We start from the raw sequence: 16028 nt of genomic DNA, 5'->3' as shown, positions 1-16028 counted from the left end.
CGATGAGTGCCACATGAAGTTATGAAATTAAACCAACGAAGAAACTTCTTCACATATGACTGCACATAGATGTGAGTACATAGAAACCGTATTTGAGGTTTTGAACAATTACGGTTATGTTCTAGGTGTGTCTTTCTATGTGGGAGTATATGACAGCTCTCTTCCGTTCTTCCAGCATGTAAGAAAATGTTTGGTACCTTGTTCGATTGTTTTTTTTAGTTGATCTATTTTGTCATTATTTAGCCGTCACTGTGTAACTTTTATGCGGCCGATATATGTATTTAATACATTTTAAAGTAATGTAGGCTAGACAGATGATCTGGTAAACATATAATAAACAGTGTCCAAGAAAGCTGAATCTTAACTTTATTTAACTTACACTATTATAATAATCGATCAGCAGTTTTACCAGTAAGTCTGAGTTTTCTCATTGTTGTCTGTTCCAGTGGAGATTATGAAGGTGCCGAGCTGTTCGTCGTTTGGTTTCTGGAGTTTGCTCGTTTTTTGTAGTCTGTTTGTTTTTGCAAATGCAAATATCCACCAGGAGGATGAGGATGATGCATGGATTGATCCATATGACATGCTCAACTACGACCCGACGACAAAGCGCATGAGAAAACCCACAGAGGTAAAAGAAAAATGCTTTTATTAAACTAGACAGTTATTTCCTATATTACAGCTGGTTGCAGGACATTTAAATCCATTGTTGTATGGTGACCCATACTCGGAATGTGTGCTATGCACTCAACCCATCCAAGTGCACATATAAAATAAACCATATAAAATTACATTTCATATAATACATAATCTATGTATTATATGAAATTGAAAGAAATAGTTCCTCCAAAAGTGAAAACCACTATTACTCCTACATTCATTTTCAGACCAGTCCTTCTCGCACTCGTCCAAACCCAAACCAAAATTCGATATGGGATTACAATTCTGCCACAATTCTGCACGCGAAAGATCATATTTTGAGTGTGCAAAAGTGCGTTTTGCACGCGCGAACTGAGTTTTGTGGAGAAAATGTTTGTCTCGCAAAGAAGAAAGTATTTCGAGCGCACGAAAATCAATTTTGCATTTAAAATAAGTTTTTTTCACTAGCTTGCTCACCTGATGCCCACCCTCAGTGCTCGCTAACTAGCAAAGGAAAACCAGTCTCCTCTTGGCTTATATCAAAATCCTCTGGCACAAAACGCATTTATTTGCTTCTGGAGGCCTTTATTCACCCCCCCGGTGCCGTGTGGAGACTATTGACAAGAAACACCCACTCACTGCCATTATAAAGCTTGGAAGAGCCAGGTCATTTTTTATATAACTCCGATTGGATTCATCTGAAAGAAAAAAAGTAATACCCGTATGCACCGAGGATGGCTTGAGGGTGAGTAAATTATGGGATCATTTTTGGGTGAACTATCCCTTTAACTCAGTTAAACCATTTCTTTCTGACAGTTTGATTCACAGTTAGTGAGTCAACAGCTCGCTCACTGAACTCAAAGTGTGATTCGTCTTTTTATCACATAAACTCTTGTAAGCACTGTCATTTTTGCAGGGAACACAAATCTACCTCACATTATAACTTTTGTTGTTGTTGTTTTTTAACAGTCTGCCAGTTACCCAAATGTGCCAACCAAGAGGAGGGAATTCAGCTCAGACTCCTGTGAAGTGCAACAGTGTCCTGATGTGTTTGACTGCACCATTAAACTATGGGTTTTGCAAAAAGAGGTGAGAAATATGGAAATATACCTTTGTTTAGTAGGCTTCACTAACAAAATGGTACTGCCATGTTTTTGGACATGGTACAATGAAATTACCATGGTATTTTTTAAGTACTGAAGACTAGTAAACATTAACTGTTCCCTCCTGGTGGAATGACCTGCCCAACACAATCCGAGTCCTTAGCCATCTTCAGGAAACGGCTAAAGACACATCTCTTCCATCTTCATTTGACCCTCTAACTCTAGCACTCTCTATTCTAATTCTAAAAAAAACAAAAAAAAACTTGACCCTCTAACACTTGCACTCTCTATTCTTTTTCTATTCTTGCTATTGTTTTCTCAAAAAAAAGACCCTCTAACTCTAGCATTCTCTATTCTTTTTCTGTTCTTTTGACTTATTTTATTTTCATAAAAAAAGACCCTCTAATACTAGCGTTCCCTATTCTTTTTCTATTCTATCTACTTGTTTTTCTTTTTATTTATTATAAAAAAAAAAAACTTGCTACATGCACTGTGTTAGGCTACCCGAGACATGTCACAGCACTTACGTATTATTGCCCTTTTGTTGGTTTTGATTGCTTCTATTGTCTTCATTTGTAAGTCGGATTGGATAAAAGCGTCTGCTAAATGACTAATGTAAATGTAGTATTGTACCATTCTTTGAATGACTGAAAATATATTATTATTTCTTGCTGTGTTTTTAGTTTGATGAACAGAAAAAGAAGGCGACCACCACCTCTATAAATCCAGTGTGTCTTCCAGTATTCAAGCGATTCCTTTCCAGGCTCCTTAAAGAAACTTCAAAACTTGGCCTGGTATGTGACTGACTGAGTTTTCTCCAGGGAACTGATTCAACATGAATCTACATTGGTTACGGTTTTACAACTTTTCCTTTTTTTAATCTTTAGCCTGATGATGGACAGACATCCATGCATTATGACGCTGAGGTGAAGCTGTCCAAGCAGTCGCTGGTGGAGATCCAGAAGCTTTTGAATGAAGAGAACGACTGGACCACTGGAGCCATGGATGAGGCTCTCAGTCAAATTCTGCTCAGATTCAAACTCCACGAAGCCTGGAAGTGGCATTTCGAATATACATTTTATGTAGATGCTGATACCGCTCTGAAGGTCAGTTCTTGTAAAAGCATTCCAAGATAATTTAAATAATTGCATTAAAATTATTTTCAAAAGACTGTGGTGTTTTGCAGCAATCTCAGAAATAATAAATGCAATATGTGCTGTTTTTTGTTCTACAGGTTTCTTTGATTGTTCTGATTGTCGTAGCCATAATCAGCACTGAGCTCTGGTCTGTGGTCTGCTGGTTTGTCCAGTTCAGGAGAATGTTTGCTGTTTGCTTTTTTATTAGCTTGATCTGGAACTGGTTCCATCTTTATATGGTAATTATTCTTGTGCTGTTGACTGTCCAAGACTGTTTAGCTAAAGCAGTACTGATTAGATAACAATGAAGAGTTGAAAGGTGTGTTCACTGCATTGTACAATGAAGAGTTAAATTGGTTTAAATATTTCTCCATGGCTAGGTTTCCTTTGCAGAACACAAGAAGAACATTGTGGAGGTGGAGAGCTTCAATGGCAAATGCACTGGGCTGAAACAACTGGACTGGAAGGACAGTTTATCAGGTAAGGTGATTAATGTTATAAGAAGTTGTTCTCCAAAAGCTTGAATAATTTGATTATTATTCACCTGTATGTCATTCCAAACCTGTATCTTCACAGATACTTTTAAGCTCCAAAAGTATTATAGAAGTACGATTTTTCAAAATTCTGCTTTTGAGTTCCGCTGAAAAGCCTACAGATTTGAAATGACATGACGGTGAGTAAATAATGATTTAGAGATGATCTGGTGTAACTCCTTGTTTATTTAGAGTGGTACAGACGGACATGGACTCTTCAAGATGATCCTTGCAAAAAGTATTACGAGGTCCTTGTGGTGAACCCCATTTTGCTTGTGCCTCCAACAAAGGTTTGTATCTTTCTAACGACAGAAACATGATGAGAGACTAGAGGTCGACTGATAATTATGTTGTTGTGAAAATGTGCAGTGTAAAATAATCTGAACCTAAAGGCAAAAACGGTATGATGATCCATTTAGATAAATAAAAAAAACAGATACGTCCACCCTGGACTAAATAATAACACTTCCAATAAAATCTGTTCCAAAAGCTGTTATGAGAGTTGTAACCAGAGATGAAATGCATTAATAATAGATTTGTGGGGTTTTATTCTAGGCTATCACAGTCACCATAACCAGTTTCATCACGGACCCCTTGAAGCAAATTGGACAGGGAATCAGTGAGTTCCTCAGAGCCCTGCTGAAGGATCTACCAGTCACTCTCCAGTTACCTGTACTGCTCATCATTGCACTCGCCATCATTGTAAGAGCTGTGAACAGCAAACATACTGTAGGATCATTTATTTGTTATCATACTAAGGCATCTTTGCTCCTCTTAGATGTTCATGTATGGAAGTGCTCAAGCAGCTATACATCAAGCAGTCAACTTTCCTCGGCTTGGTGGCCGACGGGACCCGCCGCCTCCTGCTGTAGGACAGCGCCAAGCTCCTCAACTAGAGGAACATGAGGAAGCTTGGGAAGGAGGCGATGCTCCACAGCCACTGCAGGTGCACCAGGACAATAGAAACAGAGTAAATCAAGCAGGAAACCAAGCAGGTGACCAGGGCATCAGGGCAGGAGATGCTCTTGCCCCACAAAACAGACAGGAGGACAGAAGCATGGAACACCGACAGGAATTTTCTGGCATTCCCAGAGGGACTCAGAGAGTAGAGACTGTGCGTGCTACAGGTAACATGTCCAGCGATGATGAGACTGATTTTCAGCAGTGGACAGAGGAGGTGGATCCTGGTACAAAGGAAAATGCAGAGACTGAAGTGAAAGCTGAGGAAAAAGAGAAAACGGCATCTACTGTGGACAAAAAAGAACAGAAAGACACACGCAGTGCAGACAGAAGTGAGCCTGAAACTAATGTGCCTTTGGCTCAAACAGTTGGAGCTAATCAAGGGAATGAGGTAAGTATCGATTCATTTTTCGATCCATCATTTACATAATTCACCCAAATAAATAAATAAACAAACACAATTAAGTCTCTGAATTAAGTCTCTTAGGCTCATCAAGGCTGCTTTTGTTTGATAAAAAAATACAGTAAAAAGAGTAATATTGTGAAATTAAAATTGATCCTCTAACTCTATTCTAATTCTATTCTTTATATTAAAAAAAACTTGCACCTCTTAAGCTCGTGTGACCGGTGTAATCTGCGTTGTGTTTTTTTCTCAGAGTAGTAACCAAACGGACATCAGTTGACGGTTCGACTCTTCATTTACTGATAAAACATAAAACAGTCTTTACAGTGTGTTTTCGCCCTTCTTGTCTTTTCTCTCCCATGCAAAGACAGTGCAGAAAGGGAAGAGAAAATGGTATAAAACTGGCATACAAAATTTAAGGAGTGACAAAACTGCATACCTGATAAAACATAAAACAGTTTTAATAGTGTGTTTTCGCCCTTCTTGTCTTTTCTGTTAAATGAATGTAAAGTGCAACGCAATTAGCACGTGCTTCAAGTGTACATCCACAGATTTATTGTGTCGATCCTCAGCAGACCAGAAGTCGATGCAAGCGAGCTCCAGTGGGGCTGTGGTTTTAATACTCTCCAAGGGTGCTCTTGCGGCAGGCAGAGTTTTGCTGAAGACACACCTGGTACACTTCTTCATATAATCACGCACATCACGCTCCATATCAAGCCAGAAAAACCTCTGACGGGCCAAAGATAAAGTGCGTGGCTGCCCTTGATGACCAGCCAGGTCGTGAATGCCAGAAAGTGCTTGACATTTCAAGGTTTCAGGCAAAATTGACTGAAATCTCTTGTGCTTGGTGAGCGGGTCTTTAATAGCTCTGTACAGGATACCATTGAGCACTGAAAGTTTGTCCCACTGCTTCAGAATCCGCAACACATACAGGTTTTCATTGGCACGTTCACGTCTTGATGGTCTGCGCTTTCTGTCAGCATAATAACACACTCTGCCAATGACAGTGTCTTTGTGCTGATGTTCTCGTAAGTCGGTTAGGGAAAGGGAATGAAACACTTCTCCGTCACCGCTAATCAAAGAGTTAAAATGTTCTGTGAATGATGCTGCTCTACATTCAGTTCCTATTTCCCATTCATCACAGGAGGACAGAACTGGGGACACGTCATCGGCGGACAATTATGTATTCAGCCCAACGTCAAGTGGACCTGATCTTAATGTTAGCGTTTGGCAGGTAAGTCGGAACATTTCTTGCACACTTCCATCCTCAACACTGTGTACTTGCCTCAACAGTTCAGAATAAGGCTCTGACAGAAGCCGCTGACTTACTGGCCTGACAAACGGATTTCTACTGAGCGCGTCAGCCACCACGTTGAGTTTCCCAGGAACATATTTGATCTCAAAAGAATATGGAGCAAGTTTCGAGACCCAGCGCTGCTCACATGCATCCAATTTCGGCTTGGTCATAATGTATGTAAGCGGATTATTATCCGTCCACACTGTAAACTCATGGCCTTTAAGCCAGTGACTAAACTTGTCACACACTGCCCACTTAAGAGCCAAGAATTCTAATCTGTGTGCAGGATATTTTGTTTGGCTGCGGTTCAAAGCCTTGCTAGCAAACGCTATTGGTCTCGCCTTGTCTTCACCAGCAGGTATCTGAGAGAGTACAGCACCTAAGCCGTCTAAAGAAGCATCAGTACAGAGCAGGAATGGACGTTCAAAATCTGGATGAGCCAGCACCACACTATCGACAAGGGCCCTTTTCAGTTCTTCAAAGGCCACGTTACAGTCCGGGGTCCAGTCCTGAGATGTCAACTCCCGAAAAGTGCCTGCTCTCCTACGACCACCAGCACCTTTCATTGAAAGTTTCAGGCCAGCCGTCAGATTGAATAAGGGTCTGGCGATACGAGAACAACTTGGAATAAAGGCTTGATAGTACAGGACCATACAGAGAAACGATCTGATTTTTTTATTTTTTTTTGTGAAGGCGTGGTTCCATCTTCCCTCATTAGATCCTCCTTTCGAAAAGCAGAGATGACTTTCACTTTCTCTTCATCAACTGAAACACCAGTACCATCTATCATATGGCCTAGAAACTTTACAGACTTCCTCAGAAAGTGACACTTTTTAGGAGCTAGCTTTAGGTTGCTGGATCTCAATCGAAAAAACACGATCTCCAAGCGCCTCAGTGCCACCTGTTCAGATGGAGCGAAGACCAACAAGTCATCAAGGTAACAGAGAAGACTGGAAAAGTTAAGGTCACCGAAAATACTGAGCATCATGCGCATGAAAGATGCGGGGCTATTGCAGAGGCCCTGAGGGAGACGATTATACTCGTATAACCCCATTGGCGTTGTGAAAGCGGTGTATCGTCGGTCAGACACATGGAGTGGGATGTTGTAAAATCCTGAAGTTAAGTCCATGGTGCTGAAAAAGGCATTACCTCCTAAGGCTGCAAGACAGTCAGCTTGATGTGGTAAAGGGTGGGCGTCTTTGAAGATTTTAGCATTGAGCCAGCGGATATCGGTACAAACCCTCAGATTACCAACTTTTTTCCAGACCATCACTAAAGGTGATGCGTACTCACTGACAGAGCGTACTCACTGACAGACTTGCTGATTATGCCTTTCTCCTCCATTTCTGACAACACTTCTCTCAGTTTCTGGTAGTGGGCAGGAGGGATGCGGCGATAGGGAAGACGGAATGGGCGCTCATCATAAAGATGGATCCTGTGCATAAAATCCTTTGCCTCTCCACAATCCATTTTATCCTTGGAGAAAACATCATGGTAAAACACAACAAGAGCTGCCAGTTTTCTCTTCCACATTTCTGAAACTTCACATCCATCAATGCCAATGTCCGTCAGACCATAGTCTTTCAGCAACTGCACGGGATCAGTGGGCAAGGCAGTTTCGAGGGAATCGGAATTAGTAAGGCCACCACAGCCAACCAGAACCACATTACTTGGAATCACTTGAGGATGTGGAAGAATACCATCAGCTTGCAACATGGACTCACACTCTTCACTAAGCGTGCAGGACATACTACCAGAATCCAGTAACCCCTTTAATGTGTAATGGCCACAAACTGTCACAGGAGCATAAAACAACTCACTTGCCCCATCAACTCTCTGAGAACCCACATATAACACGGTTTTGTCTTCTGGCAATGACTCGCAGCTGTTCACGAAAACATTTTGCACATCCACTGCTTCTGTGAGGGAGGTTTTATTAAAATTGCCCATGTTACCCCTCTCATCACATGAGCTATTCAGTTTAACTGAGCGGTATCTGAGGGAGTCACAGGGCATGCTGCTTTGGGGCAGTCACTCTTAAAGTGGCCAGGACTGAGACAGTGACGACATAGCCGGCGCTCCACTTCTCAGCTGGTTTAAACTGAAAAGACATAGCAAGACTTGGGTCTGGACAATGCAAAATAAACATCATGACAGCTTCTGCAGCACGATCCTCGACGCTCTTATGACGTCTGCGCAAGCACTCGTCAGCAACATCTATGGCCTTGTTAAGACGTATCCAGTAATCCATGGGACTTTCATCTGCCCTTGGGACAGTATTATAAAAGTCGGCCATAGGCATATTTGAGTAAGCCAACTCACTGAAGTTGCGTTTCAGTATATCAAACACCGCACTTGGAAGTTCACTGGCATTCAGTTCAGGGCGGCTTCGTAGGGACACCTTGACAACATCTCTCGCTTTTCCAGCCAGTCTGCTCATGATGAGATCAGAAACATCAGTTTGCGTTTTGGATTTCATTCTGCTTAAATAACTGCACATCATATCCTCCCATTCATGGACCGTAAACGAATCACTCTTATCGCCCCTGAAGAATGGTGGAGGTGCTGACTCTTGCTGAACTATCACCTTCAGACTAGATGCATCAGTACACTCACTGGAGTGCTGAGACTGGCAAGGAGGATTAGGCTGTACTGGGCTGGGCTGGTGCGCAAGATTAAGGCTGGCTGAAATACTCTCCCCTATTTTGTGAGCCAAATCTGAAATTATGCTTCCTAATGCCTCGGAAGAAATGACATGTTCAGTATCCGGGCGTCTGATTGGGGTGGAGCTAGCTGTTGGGCCTACAGAAGCACCGATTGCGGAATCAACTGCGTGCATATAGTCAAGACCCACATTAGCTAACGCTCTCCCTCTCCCATAACCATGAGATGTAACTTCAGACATCTTCCTGTTGTGATACATTTCAGGCCCACCGCCCCTGCCCATTGCAAAAGTTAAATTAGGTTGTTTCGTAGGGCTGAAATCGTCATTATCAATATCCTCAAACATGTCTCAAAAGCAAAGTAAACACACATAAAACATGAAAAATTACTACAAATGAATATGCCTCAAACAGCAAAACCTTAACTGATTCACAAATTTTCATATATATTTTATGTAAGATCCTGGAACTCTGAAATCAAACCAACTCAGTTAATTATCAGGATGAATGCAATTCAAAGATTCTCGTCTCTCTTTTCTTGATGGAAGTAAAATATTTTTTAAATGCATCAACAGTCAATCATTATATACTGTTCAGATAAAGGATACGATACTCGAATTTCAATGAAGCGTCCCGCGGTCCTTATCACACAGTCTCTCGATTAACACGCATCAACGAAGAGGAAAGATTCCAGGAGAGAAAAGTTGTCGATCAGGAAGTCAATTAAACTCTTTACCGTTCGTTTAAGATGAAACACTGACCCGCGTTATCATGGGCTGTTCATCTCACACACGCGCCCTCCTTATCCGCGAGCACGGAGCCGCTGCGAGCGATGGCGGTGAGGAAGACCGGGAGAGAAGATCGGTGAAGCAGGCGAGCCGTCATGCAACCCCGGCGATCTGCGAAGCGCTGATCTGGTGATCCAAAATGGTCACGGGCACCACGTGTGACCGGTGTAATCTGCGTTGTTTTTTTCTCAGAGTAGTAACCAAACGGACATCAGTTGACGGTTCGACTCTTCATTTACTGATAAAACATAAAACAGTCTTTACAGTGTGTTTTCGCCCTTCTTGTCTTTTCTCTCCCATGCAAAGACAGTGCAGAAAGGGAAGAGAAAATGGTATAAAACTGGCATACAAAATCAATTTAAGGACTGACAAAACCGCATACCTGATAAAACATAAAACAGTTTTTACAGTGTGTTTTCGCCCTTCTTGTCTTTTCTGTTAAATGAATGTAAAGTGCAACGCAATTAGTACGTGCTTCAAGTGTATTGATCGACAGAAAACTGATCAAACTTAATGAAAATACAGAAATAAATCAAATATACATCTAAAATAATGTCACAAATATGATTTAAACAGAGTATAAAAGTGCTTTTTAAAGCAAAGATGAAATTAGATTAATCAGAGCTCATTAGAAACCCACCTCTCCCATGCAAAGACAGTGCAGAAAGGGAAGAGGCGGCGCAACAGAGAGGAAATTAAGAATAACGCTGCTGTCAGAAATTGAAAGGGGAAGGTGCACACACAGACAGGCATATCAGGTATACATCAAGAACATTTGTGTAATTCTACGTATGAAATTAACATTACTTTCCATACCTGTTACACTTGCACTCTTATTTGTTTACTAAATGCTTATTTTCTATTATTATATTATTTGCTTATTTTATAAAAAAAAAAACTAACACTAGCTTCTCTAATCTTTTTGTATTCTATTTGTTTTCTTTTTATTTATTATGCAATTAACAAAAGCAAAAAAGGCCTCTAACACTATCTTGCACACTATTCTTTTTCTTTTCTATTCTATCTGTTTTCTTTTTATTTATTATATGATTTAAAAAAAACCTTGCTACATGTACTGCATTAAGCTAACTGAGACTTGTTATTGCACTTGCATATCATTGCTCTTTTGTTGATTTTGATTGCTTCCATTGTCCTCATTTGAAAGTCGCTTTGGATAAAATCGTCTGCTAAATGTAAATGTAAATATTATTACAATTTAAAATAACTTTTCTATTTGAATATATTTTAAAATGTAATTTATTCCTGTGATGCTTTTAAATGTGTTGCATTTTTATAAAATATTTTTTTTCTGTTCCTTTAATTCAAACATTGCAGCACTTTATGTGCACTAAAAGGAAATTGGCTGCTCAAAATAACCTGAAGCTGCAGGTTACCGTTTGCAAGCTGAACATTGTTTGCCTTGTCATTACAGCTACAATTATGTGATGGTTGATGTTATATTAAATGGTCTGTGATTCTGTTGCATCTATGCTAATTTGTTTATATTTGTGTATGTTGTCAGTAGTGCCAGTATTCATTACATTTTGCTTGTACTCTATATCCCATCAAACCTGAAGCAATTTCATAGAATAAACAACATGTCAAATACATAATACACCATATCTCACTACTAAATGCTTTTGCTTATGCCTTACTATTGTGTATATATATATATGTATATGTATATATGTGTCTGTTTATCTTGCATCATTTTGACCAGAAATCTGTTTTGTTTGTGCAGGGGCTATCAGCAGATCTTGCTGTCGAAGAAGTTTATTCAAGTGTTAAAACTGCAATAAAATAGTATCTGAACACTTTTTGTGTCATTCACCTTTTTTAATTAAATGTTGGGAAAACATTTCTTATGAAATTTAAATGTTTGCTACTTTTTCTTTGTGTTTACTCACATTTTTAAGTAAATCTCCAGAAGTATCATTTAGATGTTATAAAGAGCCAATTAAAGGTGCAGGATTTTTGCTTACATTAGCTGTCTTTATTAATTGTATCCTTTTTTTTCGACATTACACTGACACCTACTGGGCAGGATGTATGAAGTTTGTTTACTAGCTGCTGCTGCATCACGTTCTTGGATTAAATCTCAATCATTTTTTGTGTGTTGTAGGGTGTTTGAGCTCTTATGACTTCTTGTTGATCTTGTTTCATCACCCCCCAGCAGAGAATGGACATTTTTGCCATTTTTTGCTAGTTATACTCCTACGTTTTGGATCAGTTTGAGGATGTTGACTCAAGCTCCGTTATTGTGTCAGTAATGTCTTGTTATATTGTTTGATTTGCATTTGTTTACATGCATTTTTATTATTTTGCTTTGTAAAGTGCCATGAGCACTGGCTGAAAGCACTGCATGAATTTATTATTATTATTATTATTGTTATTATTATTATTATTACTAACGCAGTCAATTTGCGTAACACAGCTGAAGATCATGTGATCTCAACATGGCGGCAACCCATAAGAGGACGACCCCGCACCATGTAAAAGTATGGCGTGTTCTTCGACAGTGAGTGTCATATTTCTCAAAAGTGCTGTTCATTTATTTGTGGAAAAACTTTTGCTCCTTTAACGTGACCTCAGAAGTAATGCTGCAGCTTTGAAGCATTGCTAAAAAGGAAATTGTTAACTTTGTCTTCTTCACTCATTAAAATAACACTTTACTGTATTAAAAATAGCATATGTTCTGTTTTTATTCATATTGAGACTCCATAGTTTCTAAATCAACTCTTTGTGACGTTTAGTCAGTGAGCTATTGAATTAAAAGAAAGTTCTTTATACAGTGAGGTCACTCACGTCCATCAGGAATCCTCCTAGCTCCTGATTGGTCGATGGGCGCTGTTGAACGAACGGCACCTGTGACGTCAAAGGTGAAGTTATCTGGTGATTTAGTGATCAAGGAATATGGCAAGCCGTATTAGCATTAAATACCTCTTTCTGTACTAGTCATAATTTAGTTTTGACTAGTCAAAATTCCAATTCCAGATATCTATTCTGCAATTTTGACTCGTAATTGGAATTAAGATATCTACAATGTGATTATGACTAGTCATTATATTCAATGAAGATATCTACAATGTTATTTTGACTAGTCATACTGTTCCATTGACTTCCATTGGAAAATATTTTCTGATATCTAAAAGAGTTTTGACTAGTAGAAATTGTAATTAAAGATATCTATAATTGATTTTGTACTAGGTATAATTCTAATTAGAGATGTCTCAAGTTACAATTTAACTAGTGATAATTAAATTAGAGATATCTCTAACTGAATTAATACTAGTAAAAATGATCATGATATCTCTAACTGGTGTTTGATAATCATATTGCAGATATCTTTAATTCATAATTTCTTAAGGATATCCAAAATACATTTGTAGATATCTGAAAGTAATTTATTACTAGTCAAATTATCGCAAGATATGCGGCGTCTATTGAAGATATCTATGACGTTATTACAGATATCTTAAATGGAGTTTTGACTAGTCATAAAGTATTTAGAGATATCTCTAATCAGATTTCTTACTAGTGCAATTATAATTGCAGATATCTCTAATTATCATTCTGACTAGTCAAATTATAATTATGACTAGCCGAATTACAATTGTAACTATCTGAAATATATTTTATGGATAGTCAAACCAAAGTTTTAAATGCTAAAACGGCTTGCGGTCAAGGTTATTTTCTTAAACGAAAACTAAGGCGAAAACGATTGGTCAAAAAACATTTTCGTAAACTGAAATAAAAAAATTAATAAATGAAAAAATAAAACGGAATGAAACTAACAACAGTTATTGCAAAACTAACTGAAATAAAATAATGATTATCAAAAATAAATAATCGTTTTCGTAATCATTACGTTCTCACCCCCTGGTGGAAAAATACAGTGCAGGCAAATAAAGCTCTCAAAGTAAAGGAAATAGGAGGGATTAAAGTTGTCAGCACAAACAGAGTTGGAACTAGAAGTAAAACTAGGGGTCAAAAAGGGATTGTTTTCAGTGTTCCTCTTAACATAGGAATGGAAGAATTTAAAAGTAATCTAAAGGGAGGAAAAGTAGTGAATGCTTATAGGCTAAAGTCAGTTGTTGAAGGGATTAGGAAGGACACTGAAACAGTAGTGATAGAATTCATAGGGGAGGAAATTCCAAAAAGAGTGATGTTGGGGGTAATGAGTTATATCGTAAGAGAGTTTATACCGGGACCAATGAGATGTTTTAATTGCCAAAGATTTGGGCATGTTGCTACAAGATGTAGAGAACAGTGTAGATGTGTGCGATGCGGGGGAAAGCATGAATATGGCAAGTGTGAGGAGGGAGTAAAACCAAAGTGTTGCAATTGTGGTGAGGGTCACAGTGCAGCCTTTAGAGGATGTGAAGTGTTAAAGATGGAGATGGTGATTCAGAAAAGGAGAGTGAAGGAGAAGTTAACTTATGCTGAGGCAGCAAAACTGGTTAGAGACAAAAATACAAAGCAAAGTGTTCAGCCAGTAGCATTGGGAGTGATCACTATCCAATATTTACAACTTTGGATATACAGCTGGAGAGATCATCAGCACAAGGAAAAGAAAGATGTGTATTTGAAAAAGCAAACTGGGCTAAATTTGAAGAAACTGTTCAGCCAGGGGATACAGTTAGAGGAAACAAAGACGTTTCAGAAGATTATATGATAGTTGAAAATAAAAAAATTGGTGACATTTATTGCTGGAGTTATTAATAGTACAGCGGGGATTGAATCAGAAACTCAAAAAATACAGGTAGTTGTAATAGCAGCAATACGTCATCTTGGATTGGTGGGTTTGACCTGGGTTAGTTAGGGATGAACTTCAGATAAGGTCAAGTCAGGATACAAACGGGTAACACTTATGAAGGTTTTTCAGTGGAATGCTAGATCCCTGATAGCAAATGGTCAGGAGTTCAAGCATTTTATTGAGGAATGTTATATAAAACCGGATGTAATTTGTGTTTAGGAAACTTGGTTGAAATGTCGTTTGGATTATGTTTTACAGGGATATAATGTAGTACGTCATGATAGGGAAGAAGGGAATGGTGGAGGGTGTGCAACATTTATTAAACAAGGAACAAGAAATTAACAACTTAAATGATAACATTTGTGCCATACTGATTGAAGCAGCGTCGGAAACAATCCCAAAAAGTAAAGGAAAAAAGACAAAGAAAGCTGTTCCATGGTGGACAGATGAGTGTGGTAAAGCTGTGAGAGCTAGAAATAAGGCTTTTAAACTTCTAAAGAGAACGCATAATTATAATAATTTAATATTATACAAGAAAGCTCAAGCAGTGGTAAGACAAACTATAAGGCAAGCTAAAAGAGATAGCTGGCAAAGCTTTTATAGTGAGATTGGGAGAACAACGTCAGTGGGTGACGTGTGGAGTATGATAAAAAGAATGGGAGGCAATAAAAGAGAGTGGGTATATCCAGTATTAGAAACAGAAAGGGAAATTGTGGTAACAGACAAGGACAAAGCTACGGATCCATGGGTCAGGGAATTTGAGTGAAGAAGGAAGGAGGAGGAGGGAAATAACAAAGAGACAACATCTAGAAGATCTAGGAAAAAATGGGGAAATAGAAGATCAGTCAGTTAACCTCCTGTTTACTCTAGATGAACTGAAAAGAGCAATTAGTAATTTAAATAATACACTGTCATCTCCAGGAAAAGATCAGATCACAAATATAATGTTGAAACATCTTAAAGATGGGGCTATGGGCAAATTTTTAGATTTGTATAATAGAGTATGGGAGGAAGGAAGATTACCAAATGCTTGGAAAGAAGCTATAATAATTCCAATAAGAAAGCCTGGCAAAGATCCTTCTAAACCATCTAATTATAGGCCAATAGCTCTTACTTCGAATATATGTAAATTAATGGAAAGGATGGTTACAGACCGTTTGACATATTTATTGGAAAAGAGAGGAATATTAACTAAATATCAAAGTGGTTTTAGAAAGGAAGAGGAACAATGGACCCTGTTGTATGTTTGGAAAATGAAATTAGAAAAGCTCAGGTAAATAAAGAGTCAGTAATTGCAGTATTTTTCAATGTTGAGAAAGCATATGATATGATGTGGAGGGAGGAACTTTTGATAAAACTGAAAATGATGAATATAGATGGAAGAATTTACAATTGGATTAAAGATTTTATGGCGTACAGAAGTATACAGGTGAGAATTGGAAATGAATTGTCAAACAGGTGTGAGACAGAAAATGGAACTCCACAAGGGAGTGTTATAAGTCCATTAATTTTTTCCATAATGATTAATGATGTATTTAATCAAGTACAGCAAGACGTAGGTCGATCTCTTTTCGCTGATGATGGAGCTCTATGGAAAAGGGGAAGGAATATTTTGTATATTAATGGAAGGATGCAAGAAGCAATTCGACGGGTAGAAGAATGGGCAGGTGATTGGGGATTTACATTTTCAGTAGAAAAGACTAAGACTATAATTTTCTCTAGGAAAAGGATTATACCAGAAATAAACTTGAAG

At 38.6% G+C, this 16028-nt stretch overlaps 1 protein-coding gene across 1 annotated transcript; it reads left to right on the top strand.

Moving 5' to 3' along the window:
- Positions 1 to 32: 32 nt before the first annotated feature.
- LOC107560679 (chloride channel CLIC-like protein 1) lies at positions 33 to 11323 on the top strand. Its single transcript, XM_016244920.1, has 11 exons — positions 33 to 71; positions 447 to 628; positions 1606 to 1725; positions 2423 to 2533; positions 2627 to 2845; positions 2974 to 3114; positions 3256 to 3355; positions 3601 to 3698; positions 3964 to 4110; positions 4187 to 4759; positions 11261 to 11323. Exons 1-11 carry the CDS (start codon positions 56 to 58, stop codon positions 11321 to 11323), a joined length of 1770 nt encoding a protein of 589 aa, XP_016100406.1. The 5' UTR covers positions 33 to 55.
- The last annotated feature ends 4705 nt before the right edge of the window (positions 11324 to 16028 follow it).

Source organism: Sinocyclocheilus grahami, unplaced genomic scaffold (genome assembly GCF_001515645.1).
Source record: "Sinocyclocheilus grahami isolate Dianchi unplaced genomic scaffold, SAMN03320097.WGS_v1.1 scaffold739.1, whole genome shotgun sequence".
Taxonomy (NCBI): Eukaryota; Metazoa; Chordata; class Actinopteri; order Cypriniformes; family Cyprinidae; genus Sinocyclocheilus; species Sinocyclocheilus grahami.
The sequence above is the reverse complement of the archived record's forward strand: the minus strand, read 5'-3'. Positions and strand labels throughout refer to the sequence as shown.